Source organism: Corvus brachyrhynchos, unplaced genomic scaffold (genome assembly GCF_000691975.1).
Source record: "Corvus brachyrhynchos isolate BGI_N302 unplaced genomic scaffold, ASM69197v1 scaffold705, whole genome shotgun sequence".
In the NCBI taxonomy this organism is placed as follows: domain Eukaryota; kingdom Metazoa; phylum Chordata; class Aves; order Passeriformes; family Corvidae; genus Corvus; species Corvus brachyrhynchos.
In genome coordinates, this window is record NW_008238346.1 from 1393508 (window position 1) to 1408471 (window position 14964).

The 14964-nt window shown below is 38.5% G+C and overlaps 1 protein-coding gene across 2 annotated transcripts in view; it reads left to right on the forward strand.

The window, feature by feature from the left end:
* The window catches only part of PDCD4 (programmed cell death 4 (neoplastic transformation inhibitor)), a 19404-nt gene that overhangs the window by 3378 nt on the left and 1062 nt on the right, over positions 1-14964 (forward strand). For both annotated transcript variants that reach the window (XM_017735182.1, XM_008634409.2), the window contains exons 2-12: positions 904-1051; positions 2221-2317; positions 5631-5927; positions 6475-6569; positions 8234-8347; positions 8613-8834; positions 9097-9194; positions 10702-10816; positions 11673-11780; positions 12859-12969; positions 13734-13873. In XM_017735182.1, the coding sequence (XP_017590671.1) occupies positions 2278-2317; positions 5631-5927; positions 6475-6569; positions 8234-8347; positions 8613-8834; positions 9097-9194; positions 10702-10816; positions 11673-11780; positions 12859-12969; positions 13734-13873 (1340 nt within the window). In that variant the 5' untranslated portion in view covers positions 904-1051; positions 2221-2277. The remainder of the gene's footprint in view (positions 1-903; positions 1052-2220; positions 2318-5630; positions 5928-6474; positions 6570-8233; positions 8348-8612; positions 8835-9096; positions 9195-10701; positions 10817-11672; positions 11781-12858; positions 12970-13733; positions 13874-14964) is intronic.

Below are 14964 nucleotides of genomic sequence, written 5' to 3' on the forward strand. Positions count from 1 at the left end.
CGTGGCTTTGGTATCTGTGGCTGCCGAGCAGCAGCTGGTGTTGGCAGGTCGCCAAAGCCTCGGTGATGGGGGTGTTTGCTTAAAGTTAGGGAGGAGGGGAAAAAAAGTGTGTGCTATGTGGAAGTTACTCAGGGATGTTTTGCGCCCACGGGAGGTCTTGATAACTTCTGGAAGCTTTGTCCTGCAGCGTGTGTTGCTTCTAAAGGTTAATGTCCCTGCTGAGGTGGAATGCCCGTTTAGATGAAGTGCAAGAAATGGTAGTGGGTACAGAGCACCGAGTATGTTTTACTGGTGGATTTCAGTGGCTTAGAAAAATATCCTTGTCTTACGAATTACTGTAAAAGTATTGTTCATATCACTGATTCATCTCAAAAATTTCTATCGCATTTGTGTTCTGCCTAAAGTGGCTTCTGTCGATTTTGTTCCTGTATTATCTCTAACACGGATTCTGATGTTTTTAAGGCGGTTTTGCAAATTGTGTTCCCTAGTTGATCGGTAGTGCTGTGTGGTGTAAGTCTGCAAATCAGAAAGTGGTGGGTTTTGGATGCAGTGATAAATACCAGCATCCTGAAGCCCCAGCAATCTGCTGGTTTGAGTTAGTGAGAATGTGCATTGCTAAACTGAGAGTGTATCTCGTATCTCCTGATCAGTATGACAGCAGGACTTGTAAGGCTTGGATATTCCATCATCCTTGTTATAAACAAAGTAGGCTGCTGAATCTCAGAAAGACACCACATGGAAGTTGGGTTGTTACTTATTATGTTGCCACAGGTGGAGGATTTAAACTAGGGTCCTGTACAGGAAGAGCATTTCTCCACTTGAAATTTAGAACTTGGTTGCAAATGATGAAAGCTGTGATTATTATTTAACACAGTTTTTTTTCCTTTTTTGTCTTTTACCAAGAGGTGGACAACTGATGGAACATTCCACTAGGAAGAGTAAAACTGTTCTTACAAGGTAGTTTGCGCAGATTAGACTGAGACCCACACGGAAAAATATCTCAACCAGCAGTGACTGGGAACACTGGAGAACTCCTGAATGATTGCTTGAGGTAACTCACAAAAAATGTTTATTTTAAAAAATGTGTGGGGCAGGGAGGACTCTTATTGCAGAAGGCTGGGAACTGTTTGGGTTGGCATTGGGAAATACAAGACCATGACAGCTGAATGCTGTGCCCCAAACCAGTTTCTTTATTGCCAACGGTCTGTGATGAATCATTGGCCGTTAATGGGTCTGTGGCAGGCAAGTGGGCATGAAAGGGGAAAACCGGGGAAGAGAAGAAAAGGGGAAGGGAATGCAGTCCTTCCTTGTCACAATCTTACCACTCAACAGTAAACAGTTTTCAGGGCAGCAAAGGATGAGATAGGGGAAAAAACAGCTACTGAATTCTTATGGCACATACAGAAATACCAGTAATATTCCCAGGCCTATGAAGGGATTTGTGAAAATCTTGCAGGTGAAAAAGTGTGTGAGGGAATTCTGGGACTGCTTAATTTTTTGTGTACATAAAGGAGAGATGGATGATGCCATCCCATTCACAGTGACTTGGGGTGGTTTGGAGAACAGCAGCTACTAGGGAGGGGGAGAAACAGGAACAGAAAAAGAGAAGTGTTTAGACATGGAGAACTTTATCCCTCGCAGATTGAATGGTGGTTGCCAGGAGCGTTTGAAGGGTGCAGAAGCACAGATGTGAAAGCATGATAGCTATATGTACACAGACAGTAAAACAAAGACTATGTCCTTGAGGGGCGGATCAGAAATTAGCTTTTTTTCTAAGGGCTGGGCTGAACTCGATAAATTGGTACCATTTTATCAGCATCATTCACATGAAGAACGTTTCTCTCGTGGATGCAATAGTAACATTGGTATTGTATGCTTGTATGGATAACCACTTGGCAGAACAGGACAGTCTAGATTGATAGAGGTGGCTTTTATCAGCTAAAAAAAACTGCATACATGGGGCTTTTAGCCTTAAAGTAACGGCTTTTGTCCCCTTCATAAGCAACAGAACTGATAACTGCTAAGGCATCCAGACTTAGATGTTTTGGAGGGTGGTGCTTCTGTCTTGCTACACCATTTACCTTCCCAGGAACTTTTCAGCTGTTACTAATAGTTAATTATAGCTTAACCTCCTCAGTTTTTATATTTCGTGAGTGAAACGTTTGCATTTTACTTTGGTCTAGTGTTTTTTGTTCTCTAAGCTTTTCTATTTCTGTTTAGGCCTTGGAGGGAAAACATTAAGACTTTACATTTCACAGTCAGCTCTGTTAAGCAACTATGGAAATAGAAAAGGAGCACATTTTTATTACCCCACCAGGTAAGTAATGTATTCAGTTGTTTTGGTTTTTTTTTTTTTTTACTTAAAATTGCTTAGCTGACCAGAAATGTTCTCTGTTGAACAAATGTATCACCTGATAATTTTTTAACAATACTGCTTAAAAAACAATCATCAAAAACTTACAGAATAGTTATTTCAATTATATATCATAGATTCCTGCTCTATTACATTTATTTAAAATTTGTTAAAATAATAAAGTTAGCATTTCTGTAAGTTACTGAATAGTAGTTGCACTTGCCTCGTTATCATCTGAGTTCAAGTAGTGCTGATGTGAAGAAAAGAATAATCTTAGAAGTAAAATGTGTAGGTGTGTTTAAGATGTACAAACTCTGCTTTTATGCAACTATTTACCTTAAAATTAGGGGGGAAAAATGTTGAAGAGCTTGACTGGAAGTGGGCTGGCATGGGAAAAATTTAGGAAGTACATGTTAAAGACTGCCATGAAATTGACTGTCCATATCACACATTTCTTTTATGATGCTTAGTCAGGGTAACACAGATTCATGTTGTTTTCTGTATCTTCCAAACATTATGATGGTCTGCACTGACTCTTTCATGTCAAAGAGGTTTTGAATGTTTTTAAGGATAACAGGTATTTATGTTAAGATGGCAGTAATGCAGTTGAGCTGGCAACATATTCCATAATCATAGGGAGTTGATGTTGATGTTCTGATATTTAAGCAAAATTAGGTTAATGCAGAAGATACCTTGGTTCTCCACATTTTAGGATTATATTTGAATAATAGGTGGAAAGCTGCAGGAGAGCTGGTTTGAGTGAGTTTGGACAGTTTAAATTGGTAGAAGGCTTTCTTAATGAAGGTAACACCATAAAAGCACAGATTTTAAGTGAGCCTGCTAGGCTTAATAGCAGGGTAATGAGATAAATTTGGATAACTTCTTAATATATAGTAAACAAAGTATTAAAGTTGATCCAAGACTGTTACTGCCTATATATGTATCTGTTATATGATGTGAAAATGAGAAGCTGGAAAGAATATCTGCACCATTTTATAGGTTCTTGTTATTTCATTTTATTTTATAAGTTTTTGGAAAATAATGTATGTGTTCAGCCTGTTTTTTCAAGCCTAACTAGGTAACTAATAGTGGAGGGCCAGTTGGTTACCATATTATGGAGAAAGAGGTTACAGCTGGAAGTGACAGTGTTATATAAAAAACAGTTTAGTAGTGCAGTGAGAAATATTAATTCTTATGGGTTGGATGTTTCCTGTGGACATTTCCTTTAGTCTTGAACCTGAGATCAGGATTGTGTAAGGAGGTTGGACTGTAACCTCCCCTTTAATCCTTAGCTGTTGAAGTCAGGACTGACTTGTGTTAGTTGTTGGCCATTTTCTTTGGAAACTGCGGAAGAAGGAAGTGGTCTTCAAAGAGTATAGAGTTTCTGGACAGCCAGGTCTCAGGTCTAAACTGGAGAAATTCATGGGAGACTGAGCATGAAGAAGAATTTGCGTGCATTTGACTGAGAAGAGCTGGTTGTTGCTGATGGGGTCTCCTGGGGAATGAGAGGAAGGAAACCTGTTTGGGTTTGCTCGTTTTATTCCCCCTCTGTTAGATTTATGCAAATCTCTCATTGTTTTATTAAAATGTTAGACAAACTGAGAAAGCTGCTTGTGAGAAATTTTTTCCTGGATGTGATGCATGCTTTTCTTTTTTAGCTTGCTGCAAGTGTAAAAGGAATGCTTTTGTGGGAGTAATGAGTGGAAAGATGAAGCTTAGCCTGGAATGGCTGCATTTTTGCTCAGCTGTAGCATTCACATCTGTGAACACCAGTGTCTAAATGTTATTTCTTTGATCACAAAGGAGGCAGTTCCATCAAAGTTTTCTCCGTTTGTAGAGTAGTATTCTCTTTGATATGGGTAAATGCTTGAAGATTGGCAATATTTCATTAGTGCACTTTGCTTTCAAAACAATTTTTCATTAACCTGTTCTGAAGTGAAAAAAACATACTTCTGAGAAGTATTGCCAAATGCATGTTGCTAATGAGAAAGTATCAGAATGGTGAATTAATATATTAGCTAAGTTCAAATGTAAATATCTTCATATTCTGGGTTTATAGCAGTGAGCTTTTCTGTAAAGCAGTTTTGGAAAAGCAGCTTCTTCGGAGTGCCCTCCTATTGCCCTGCTAGTGTCCAGGCTATGGGTTGTGTCTTTAGGACTCTACTCAGTTCTCAAGAAACAGAGAACTGTGTAACAGAGAGCTGAGGCTGTTTGCTTTGTGCATGTCTTCTAGTTTGCAAGGACTCCCAGGGTACTCACTGGAATGTAAATAGGTCCTCAGGTGCTTTTTCTTTTCTTTTCTTTTTAACTTGATTAGTTAAGAAGGGGAAGAATAGCTTGTGAAAGCTTTTGTTTATAGTTCTCTGAATAAGACATCCTGCTGCACCACACAGCACAAGTGGGGGACAACTTAACTTTGTAAGGCTTTAGACCTAAACATGAAATGTGCTTTAGCTTCCTCAGAGAGTGAAGTTACTGCACTTCTCAGTGCTCTAAGACATTTACAGATCCTTAAGTTGTGAGAGTTTCTTGTTGGGTACAGAACAAACCTATTATATTTGTGTTGTGTTTAGCAAGTCTTGACAGAAGCTACAGTGAAGGACAATCCATAGAGAAGAGAGATCCCACTGATTCAAAGGACTGTGTATTCTATGAGTCTTCATTACCAAGCTCTCCAAGCTTTGTATTGAACAGCATTTTTCCCCCATAACTTTAAAAACAACAAATAAAAGTAGTGATGTTTTTATATTTTTCTATGGCTAAGTTGTTGGTTTTCTTGCTAGTGGGCTGTGTTTGAAATTCCTTGAATTGAATAAGGGGAATGTTGGTTGATGATTTACGGAGTTAATTTCACTTTGGTGAGGAGTCTTTTAACATCAGTGAGTTCCTACAGAATTTACTCTATTGGCAGTTTTCTTTGTTTCTAAAGCAAGAGAAGAGTGGGTGGAGTGAGAACGAGGCACTTAGATCTAATGCACTGAGGAGTTCTGATGGTTTTTGTTTAACAAGGGTGGGGTTTTCTGTGGTTTACGTATTTATGTATGGTTTTGTTAATTTGCTTTCCAGTTCTTGACATCTGCTCTGTTTAGATTGTGGATATTTTGTGCAGGGGAATAAGAAACTCCTTATTACTGCAATATGTAGACATATCTTAAAAACAACAGTTGCCTTAACACTGTTGGAAGCAAGAGTTCTATATAATGTTATAATCCTTTCTAAATGCAATGCGTTTTGGTATTCTGACATAAAAGATTTTTTTTTCTGTCTTCTTTTTAAGAACTTGAGAATCTAAATGATGCTCCATTTTCCGGTGATGAAGAAAATGGTGTGTCTGAGGAGCGAAAAACTGAAATCAATGGAAATTGGATTCCTGCAACTTCAATTACTGAAGCCAAAATAAATGCTAAAGCAAAGAGACGGTTGAGGAAAAACTCTTCTAGAGATTCTGGGAGAGGAGACTCTGTTAGTGAGAATGGAGAGACACTGAAGATTGGAGTTGTACCAACAAGCCCAAAGGGGAAACTCCTGGACAGGCGATCCCGGTCTGGGAAGGGAAGAGGTCTACCAAAGAAAGGTTTGTGTAGCTTAGTGAAGAGAGTAGAATGAGAAAGATAAAGATTTGTTCAAAGCACAGTACATTTTTTTCTGCTGGGAATTGTGTTCATAAACCACAGTCTCTGTGCAGGCATTTGGCCCTTTATGTTAGTGGGTGCCAGTAGCAGGTAGCAGCAAATATAATATGTCTGTGATCAATCAACATCTGTCTTTGAGGGAAGTACCTTTCCTTAGTAGATTTAATACACAAATTTGAACTGTTGGTAGTTCACAGGACTGTTACTAATGCAAATTTAAATCATGGTTATATTTGAAAGTACAGTTTCAACTGAACTTCAGTAATTCTTTTGAAGTTCCATACTGCTTCTAGTGTCTTACTGGAAAGTGATGAAAAGTGGCTGTGGAACTGGGAACTTGTCAGACAAACACACCCTTTTTAGCATATATTGTTAGTCAGGAGATGGACACAAACAGTGATAGATCACTTTTAAGTTAAAGAATGTTGTGTTGAACTCAGAAGTGTTTGTCAACTGGCGGTCCTTACTTACTCTCCCATATTTTGCCAGGTGGAGCAGGTGGTAAAGGAGTTTGGGGGACACCAGGTCAAGTGTATGATGTGGAAGAAGTAGATATTAAGGATCCTAATTATGATGATGACCAGGTATGCAAATAGTTTCTTTGCAGTGTTGGTTTATATTTCCTTTTATCGATTTCAATGGCCTTGTGAGTTAATATGAATGTCAGCCTGGCTACACTACACTACAAAATGCTCATTTTTATGCTCAAGAATAGATTATTGGCTAGTAAAAAGTCAGCTGGTATAGAAGTCACAGTGGAATACTCACAAATCTTACCCCCAAGCCCTCCTTCTATGCCTGAGTAAGCAGCATCGCTTTCCCAGGTGTGTTCTCCACTGCTGATTCCCATGGAGGTGGATGTTGCAGTGCTGCTCTATATTGCACACAGGCACTGTGTTAAAAATGCCACACAGACTTGCTCAGGTTGGGAGTTTAGTGGGGACAGTATCCTTTATAGATTTTTCTCTTCCCTGTGTTCCCAGCCCACCCAATGTCTTGTCTGCTTGGTGTAAACACTTCAAACCAGCATGAAGTCGATAGCCTGGGTATTTTATTGGCATATGTTTATTTAGAATATGTTATGGAAGATTCTATCTTACAGCCATATTACTGGGGCAAGGGGAAAGAAAGCAAACCTTATTGGGCAGAGGGGATCTCTATCACTGAAAGGGAAATGCTGATTACAAACACAGATTGCTAAAGTCTCTGAGATAATACAATTGCAAGACTGACCATAAGTACGTTCTGTATGACATAAGAACAATGGTGGTGTCCTTTGAGTAGAGGCTGTTTGCTGTAGCCATAGCTGCTGAAAGAATGGTATCTGGGAATATCAAAGTCTTCTTCCAGGGAAAATCAGTTTTCCCTAAAATTTGACACTTTACATTAACTGAAATAGCCATTAAAAATGGAGCTGACAAGTGCATAGAACAAAGCTTATTGAAGAAGGAACATTCTGTGTAACTTTGGTATGATGGAAGGATAGGTTTTTTTATTTCTGCTATACTTCTTGACCATGAAAAGTTTCAACTAAACATTAGTTGAAAAACCTCTTTGTTCAGATGTCTTTGTTCAGCTCTGTAGTATTGCTCTGAATGTTGTTTCTGTAGGTGTGGAGTAGGGAACTGAATTAGAGCAGGGAGATCTGGTGCTGCTGGAGCTCCGCAGGACAGGTGATGCATGAGGCAGTTGCTGTGTGACTTTTTTCCCTTAGGAAATGTCTTTGCTCACAAATATTCTGAAAATGCCTTTTCTGTGATTTGTGCATGGCACCGCCTGTCTGGTCACACAGTCACTAAGGAAGAGGGAACAAGGCAGGTTTCCTGCCAGGGATGGGAGTGCCACTTGCAGGGGAAGGTGCTGTGGCACAGCCAACTTCACTGGGCTGGGACGGGAGCTTCTGTTGCTCTCCCTTCAGTATGGAGGCATTTGACCTTTGCTCCTGTGGTATCAATTGAATCCTAGGAACAGGGTTCGGTGTTAAATAATTTACCATTATTTAACAGTAAATTCAGCCTTTCAGTTGAATTCAGCTAACAGTAAATTCAAAATATGAAGAAGTATGACAATTAGCCAGCATTGTCTACGCTTTAATAGTAGAGACAGAGGCTAATGTTTTTTGGAAGAATATTGACTACCAAGAACAAATCATTATGGATTTTAAAAAATCTGTCTTAATGCTAATAGTGGTGCATAAGGGGCAAGAAGAGACAGTAAGGGTATCCGCTTTTGTTGTCTTTTAAAACAGGAGAACTGTGTCTATGAAACAGTAGTTTTACCTCTTGATGAAAGAGCATTTGAAAAAACTTTAACACCAATCATCCAGGAGTATTTTGAACATGGAGATACTAACGAAGTTTCGGTATGTTTTGTGCCTTTTTATTTCTTTGTTTTAGGGGGCAAAGCTGTAGCATACAGGGTAATGCAATTGCTAGCTATGAACGAATTTATAGAGAAGTTGGCAAGAAATGTACTATAAGAATACCCAGTTATATTAAGCACATGAGCAGAAGCATATATGAAATTGTATAAATATAAGCACATAAATATTTATTTGAGGTCTATTTATATATTTAAATAATAAAAACTATGAAATCTCATTGTTTCATTTTTCAAATCTTATCTAGGAGATGCTGAAGAATTTAAACCTTGGTGAAATGAAATACAGTGTGCCAGTGCTGGCTGTTTCCTTGGCATTAGAGGGGAAGGCTAGTCACAGGGAAATGACATCTAAGCTTATCTCCGACCTTTGTGGGACAGTAGTAAGCAAAACTGATGTGGAAAAGTCCTTTGATAGACTGCTCAAAGAACTACCTGAATTGGTGTTGGACTCTCCCAGGGCACCGCAGGTATATTTGTAAATCTTTATGACAGTAGTCAGAAGCTTTTTGTGGCTAATATAGGTCAAATAAACTGAAATAGACTCTGTATTTTGAAAAATATCTATTGATTTTTTTACTGTCTGTAATCCTCTCCCAATTACCCAGGCTGTGTTTTCACTTTGAAACAGCTCATTTAAATAAAATCTGAAAACCAAGCACATTGTAATTATCTACTTAGAAATTCTTTGAAATTCAGCATTTCATTAAAAATGCTTCTGTTTTATTGCAGTTGGTGGGCCAGTTCATTGCTAGAGCTGTTGGAGATGGGATCCTAAGCAGTACCTACATAGATGGCTACAAAGGCACTGTGGATTGTGTCCAAGCTCGGTAATTTCCTTGCTTTCTGTATAGAGACAGTTTTCTATTCCAAATGTCAAAGATGATGATCAGGAATTTACAGCTTCAGAAAAAATCATGCAGTTCTTTAACTTTTTTTTAAATTTAATTTAAAATGAAAAAAAAACCCCATAAAATCTGCAACAAAACCAACAAAATCCAGAATGACTCAAGTCAGAGGAGAAATACTGAGTTCTGAAAAATGTATTAATACATTTGAGTTCAGTTTGTCAGGTTTGTTGTCCAGCTTATGCTCGAGGGTGAAAAAATGAGCTGAAACAAGAAGTGGTTATAGAAGGTTTTGTCTTAGAAAAAGCTTTAATGTGATTAATGGGTAAATATAGCATCAGGACAGCTGCTGTAAATATGTTGTGAAATACACAAGGGATTAACTGTTTTGCCTTACAAAGATTTGAAGCTTATGCAGTGATTTCTGAGACTTTCTCTGTAATGCTCTATTTGTCAAGAAGTACAATTGTTTTCCATGTCAGTGTGAGAAGTTTGAAGGAGCAATCTCTGACAAAGAGGGATGTTTTAATAATGAGTCATGTTTTATTTTTCTTACCCCCATAAGTGTATGTTTGAGGCTTGGTGTGGAGGTGCTGAACTCCTGTGTCTTCCAGAAGTTGCATTTGCAATGATTATAGTTGGGCACTTTCAGAAGGAAGAGCAGTGCTTAGCTGCCTACCTCGGGGGCTCAAATTGAGAAAATTGTCTGTCACTTATACAAATGTGTCCTGTGATTTGAAGGATTGTGGCCTGCATTCTGCACATCTGGGATGCTTTGCTGCCTTTGTTATTTCTTGGCCAGTCTTTCCTGCTCATTAAATCTTGGTGAATAGAGTTATTGTTATTGGCTTGCCCCCAGCATGAGGACTGGGAGAACTGTTCCTCCTTTACATGGAGGGTACATACTGTATCTGAGACTTCTTTTTTTTCACCTTACTTCCCTTTTTATTATTTTTTCAATAAACAGGCATCCCTAGCTTGTACCATTTTTCCATCTACATATTTACCTTCTGAAGTGTTTTCTTTGGCTTAAATTCTAAAGGTTTCATAATTCTTTAGACCCAAACAGAAAATAGTATTTCAGTAGAAAAACTGTTCTTGAGTGTGGCAGCAACTCAGGCCTTTTTTGTTTGAGTTCCACCTGCCAAGCTGCATTCCCGGAGGAGCCTGGATACAATCCATCTCTGCATAAGAAAATATTCAGCTGTTTTTTGTGAGGATGTTTCAGGTTCTGCATTGGTGATTCAGTCCACAGGATTGTTACCTGTCCTTACCCACGGTATGACCAGGAGTATAAAGGTGACAGAAGGACCATGTGGGGAGCTTATTTGCTGGATTTTTGATCCAGATGGTCCCCATGGAGCTGATAACCCTGACCTCTTCCCAAAGATCTGGTAGCTCTGTCTGAGGAGAAATGGCCATGGGGGAAGTTGCAGATGCATTTGATAAAGTTCTGTAATCACAATTTAAGCACTGACTTTGCCTTTAGAGCTGCGCTGGACCGAGCCACGGTGCTGCTGAGCATGAGCAAGGGAGGAAAGCGCATCGACAGCGTGTGGGGGGCAGGAGGGGGCCAGCAGTCTGTGAAACATCTGGTCAAAGAGGTAATGACAAAACTCCCCTCTCTCCAGTTGGCTGTTGGTCTAAGCTTACCTCGTTTGGGGTAGAGGGAAGAGTGACATGTATTCTGTACTAAAATGATGTCTTATGTCATGAGTGTTGGTTTTGTTTTGTTGTTTGGACTTCCTTTTTTATATAATTGAGTTAGACGAAGTAGTTTTTACAAACTGATGTAGATAATTTTGTTAATTTTGTAGTATTTGTCACTGGTGGGAACATGCTAGTGCCATATTCTGTATTGCAAGTATATGGGGTTTTTTTGCTTTAAGCAAAATTTGTAAGCATTTAGCTTTCTTAGACCTCACAGTATAAAGTGATGAAGTAATTAAAAGAGCTGAGATGAAACTGACTAGACTAGGTAAACTATTATTTTTTTGGTGTTGCTGATAAAGAAAGCACAGTAATAACTGAAAAAAAGAGAGAGGAAGAAACAAGAATATTTAGAGATCCATGCTATGAAGGCAGCAGGTCTAAAGGAAAAAGGTCATGTTACAATTTCTAGGTTGGGAGTGTAACATGATAGGAGGAGGCATTCAAGGGAGAAGATAAACTTAATCACACCCATATTCACCTTTTAGGGTGATACACAGCTCAGAAAGCACTGGTTTTGGTGCTTGTGTATCAGCACTGTGGATAGGTATTTGGCTTACACTGTGTTTCAGGTTACTGGTAACATCTCCATTTAATTAATACCTGAGTTTAATTACATTTATAAAAGCATTGGCAGCAACTTCAAGGAACTGACTTGCTGCTGGGTTGATAGGGGATTATCAAAACAGTTGACAACTTTTAAATTTTGTATCTAATTAGTGTTGGGTTTTTTGTTTTAAAATTCAATAGATTGATATGTTGCTGAAAGAGTATTTGCTTTCTGGAGATGTATTGGAAGCTGAACGCTGCCTTCAGGAACTGGAAGTACCCCATTTTCACCATGAACTTGTATATGAAGTAAGGAGAAATCAGAGTCCCTTTAATAATTGTTGGTATTTTGATGTGGGCATGCAAATAATATAACTGGCATCTGAAGCTTAGGTTGCTTGTTCTGTTATTTGAATAACTAAATTGTTCCATGTAAAGTTAATGGTTTGTGTGCTCATTTGTGTGTGCATTGTGCAACAAGTAAGCTGCTGCTGGGAAGATCCAGAAGTAATTTTTGGGCGTTAAGTAGTTGAATTCAGACTATTACAAAGAAAATAAGAAAATAAGATCTCAGTTTATTTTCTGCTGAGGAATAGCAGCAAAAAAGCCCTCCCATGCTTTGTTTAGGTGTTTATTTCCTTCTAGTTTCATATATCTGGGTATTCTAATGCGTGTTACCTGTTTTGTTAAGTTATAGAGCTTCCTTTTTCGGGGTGGGATTGTTTCACCCAGCACATTTGTAAAAGCTCACATATTTCAGACCCAGCCTATATGGGAGATGGTTCCCATTTGTACTGTTTTATCTGCCAAATTGGAAAATGGTTGTTTACCAATAAAGCTGAACACCCACAATCTCCAAAATTTCCTTTTCAGTAAAGTTGTTGTTTACTTGTTACAGAAAATTCCTTCACAATAGAACTGCAGAATCATTTCATTTGATGGAGGTTGTGGAGTATTGTAGATTTTAAGCTTCTGACTCCTTCTAAAATCATAGATAAGAAACCCCCATGGATACAAAATTAAAACCCCATGGATACAAAATTGATTTCACAAAATTAATTAATTGCCCTCTGTACTGCAGCAGCCATATGGATACAGCTGTGTAGTGCTGAAACCAGCGACAGAAAGGCAATGTTTTTCGCTCTGTCTAGTCCTTTCTGGTTTTTCATACCTTTTATCTTACCCAATGAACTTCTCATCAGTTCTTCTTTTCAAGTAATAATAATAATATTAAACTGAAATGGTGAGTGCATGTATCAAATGGGCTTTTTTCCCCAGAAAATTCCTAATAATGCATTCACTCCTTTCTGTACCTCATATGTTCACACACCATGTACCTGAGCCACTGTTTTCATTTTAGTCAAAACACTTGCATGATTTGTTTTAGGCCATTGTACTGGTTTTGGAGTCAACTGGAGAAAAGACCTTTAAAATGATACTGGATTTGTTGAAAACTCTGTGGAAGTCTTCTGTCATTACTGTGGACCAAATGAAAAGAGTAAGTATGGCATTTAGAGAACTTTGCATAAGGTCTTCCAAAATTTCCAGCTGCCTTTATGCAGTTAAATGGTTAAAATGAATTATCTAAAATGCTGCAATATTGCTTCATTTTTTAAATTTCTGTTTTTATCTGGTAGTTCTTTGTAACTGAAATAGTACAATAAAGGCCTGCTAATTACAAATGTCAAGTAGAGCCATATAGAAACCAGTATTTTGCACAGCTGGAATCATCTGTGACTTTACTTCTCAGGATGAGTACAGGACAGCAGTTCTGTCCCAGGGCAGACTGGGGACCACACCAAGACTTACATAAAAATTCGCCCAGCTGAGTTGCTGGTGGGAAGTGATGAAGTCATCTCTGGTAGTTTCTTCCCTGCTGCATAAACTGCGTTTTTGGCCACATTTTGTTCGTTTACCTGGAAGACATATTAATTTTCTTCCCATATTACTACCCACGTAGTAACAGGCAGGCTAACACAGAGATTTTGTACTATCTGGATTTCTCACTTCTAAAGAAGTTAAAAGTTCAGATTGTGTTTTTATGTAGATAGGTATTTGTATAATGCCATGGTATTGGCTGATATTATATACCTTATTTCTCTACTGACTTGTAGCTGCTCTGCTTTAGGTTTGTTGGAACTATCCACATATGTGTGAAACCATATAAAAAAAATTAATCCTCTGTAGTGCAGAAGGGTATTTAAAAACATTGTAATAAAATCATGGAATAACCAGATGATTATTTGAATCCTTACACTGCAGGGCTATGAACGGGTTTACTGTGAAATCCCAGACATTAACCTGGATGTGCCACACTCCTATTCTGTGCTCGAGCGCTTTGTAGAGGAATGCTTTCAGGCTGGAATCATCTCCAAACCACTGAGAGACCTGTGCCCTTCAAGGTACTTGTTTCATTGTATATAGGCAAAGGCAGTGCTCTTCATTTCTATCATAGGTTACAGAAAGCAGCATCTTAGGACCAAAGTGTTACTGATTGGAAGTGGAAACTGGAGGATGGACAAACAGTTGGACTGGTAAAAAGTGTATTAAGAAGCTGCACTGATGTGAAACCTGTTATGTGGAGGCTGGAGGAAAGGCAGCCTCCTGTGAATCCCAGGCAGGACCCCTCAGTGCTCTCCAGAGGATAAAGGCTGCCTCTCCTCTGCTTTCCTGATTTTCTTGGTAGAAATCAGTGCAGCACCAAGCTGGAAGATCCAGGTGTCACAATGGTCCATGTAGTTACAGTGGAAAACTGTCAGTTATACTGGGGAAATGAGAAAAAAATCCTTCAAAAATGGTTTAAACTTACCAATGTGATTAGAGTTCTAAGATGAGACAACCAGTCCTAATGTTTATATAAAAAAGAACAAACACTAACATGTGATAAGCTCTACGCACCCCATCTCTCCTATCTGTCCTGTGATACATATAGTGCTTTTGGTTTGTTATGGTTTGGTTACTTGTAGCATAAATAATGCTGTTTGAACTGTAGCTCGTCAGTATGCTGTCATCTCCTAACTGGTCACAAAACAGTTAATAAGTTTAATTTCCTCTGAAGAATACATGTAAATTTTAAAATAGGATGTTAGAACTATTATTCAGTTTTATGCATTGGGAATACTATTTATTTAACAGGTCTTTTCTATTTTGGGTGTTTTGTTAGAGTTCTTAAACCATCTCGACAGCTTGTGGTAAATTTGGATCTCGAAATGTTAGCATCTTTATCAAGAACAGCCTCCATTTGTGGATTTTACACTTAAAACACTCTGTGTGTGTGTTGATGTCAAATGTTTTGCAGGTTTGGGGGTGTGGGAGGGCTGAGAGTCATCACTGCATTAAAAGCTTGATTATACTTTGGTTACCAGTTTTATGTTGAGAGGCAGTTTTGGTTTGTGTACTTCAGTTTTAGGTAGAAACCTGCCATCCCTAGGTTTCCAAACAAGCATTTTTAAGCAGCTGAGCTGACAGTGTGATCACTGCTAACCCTGCTGAA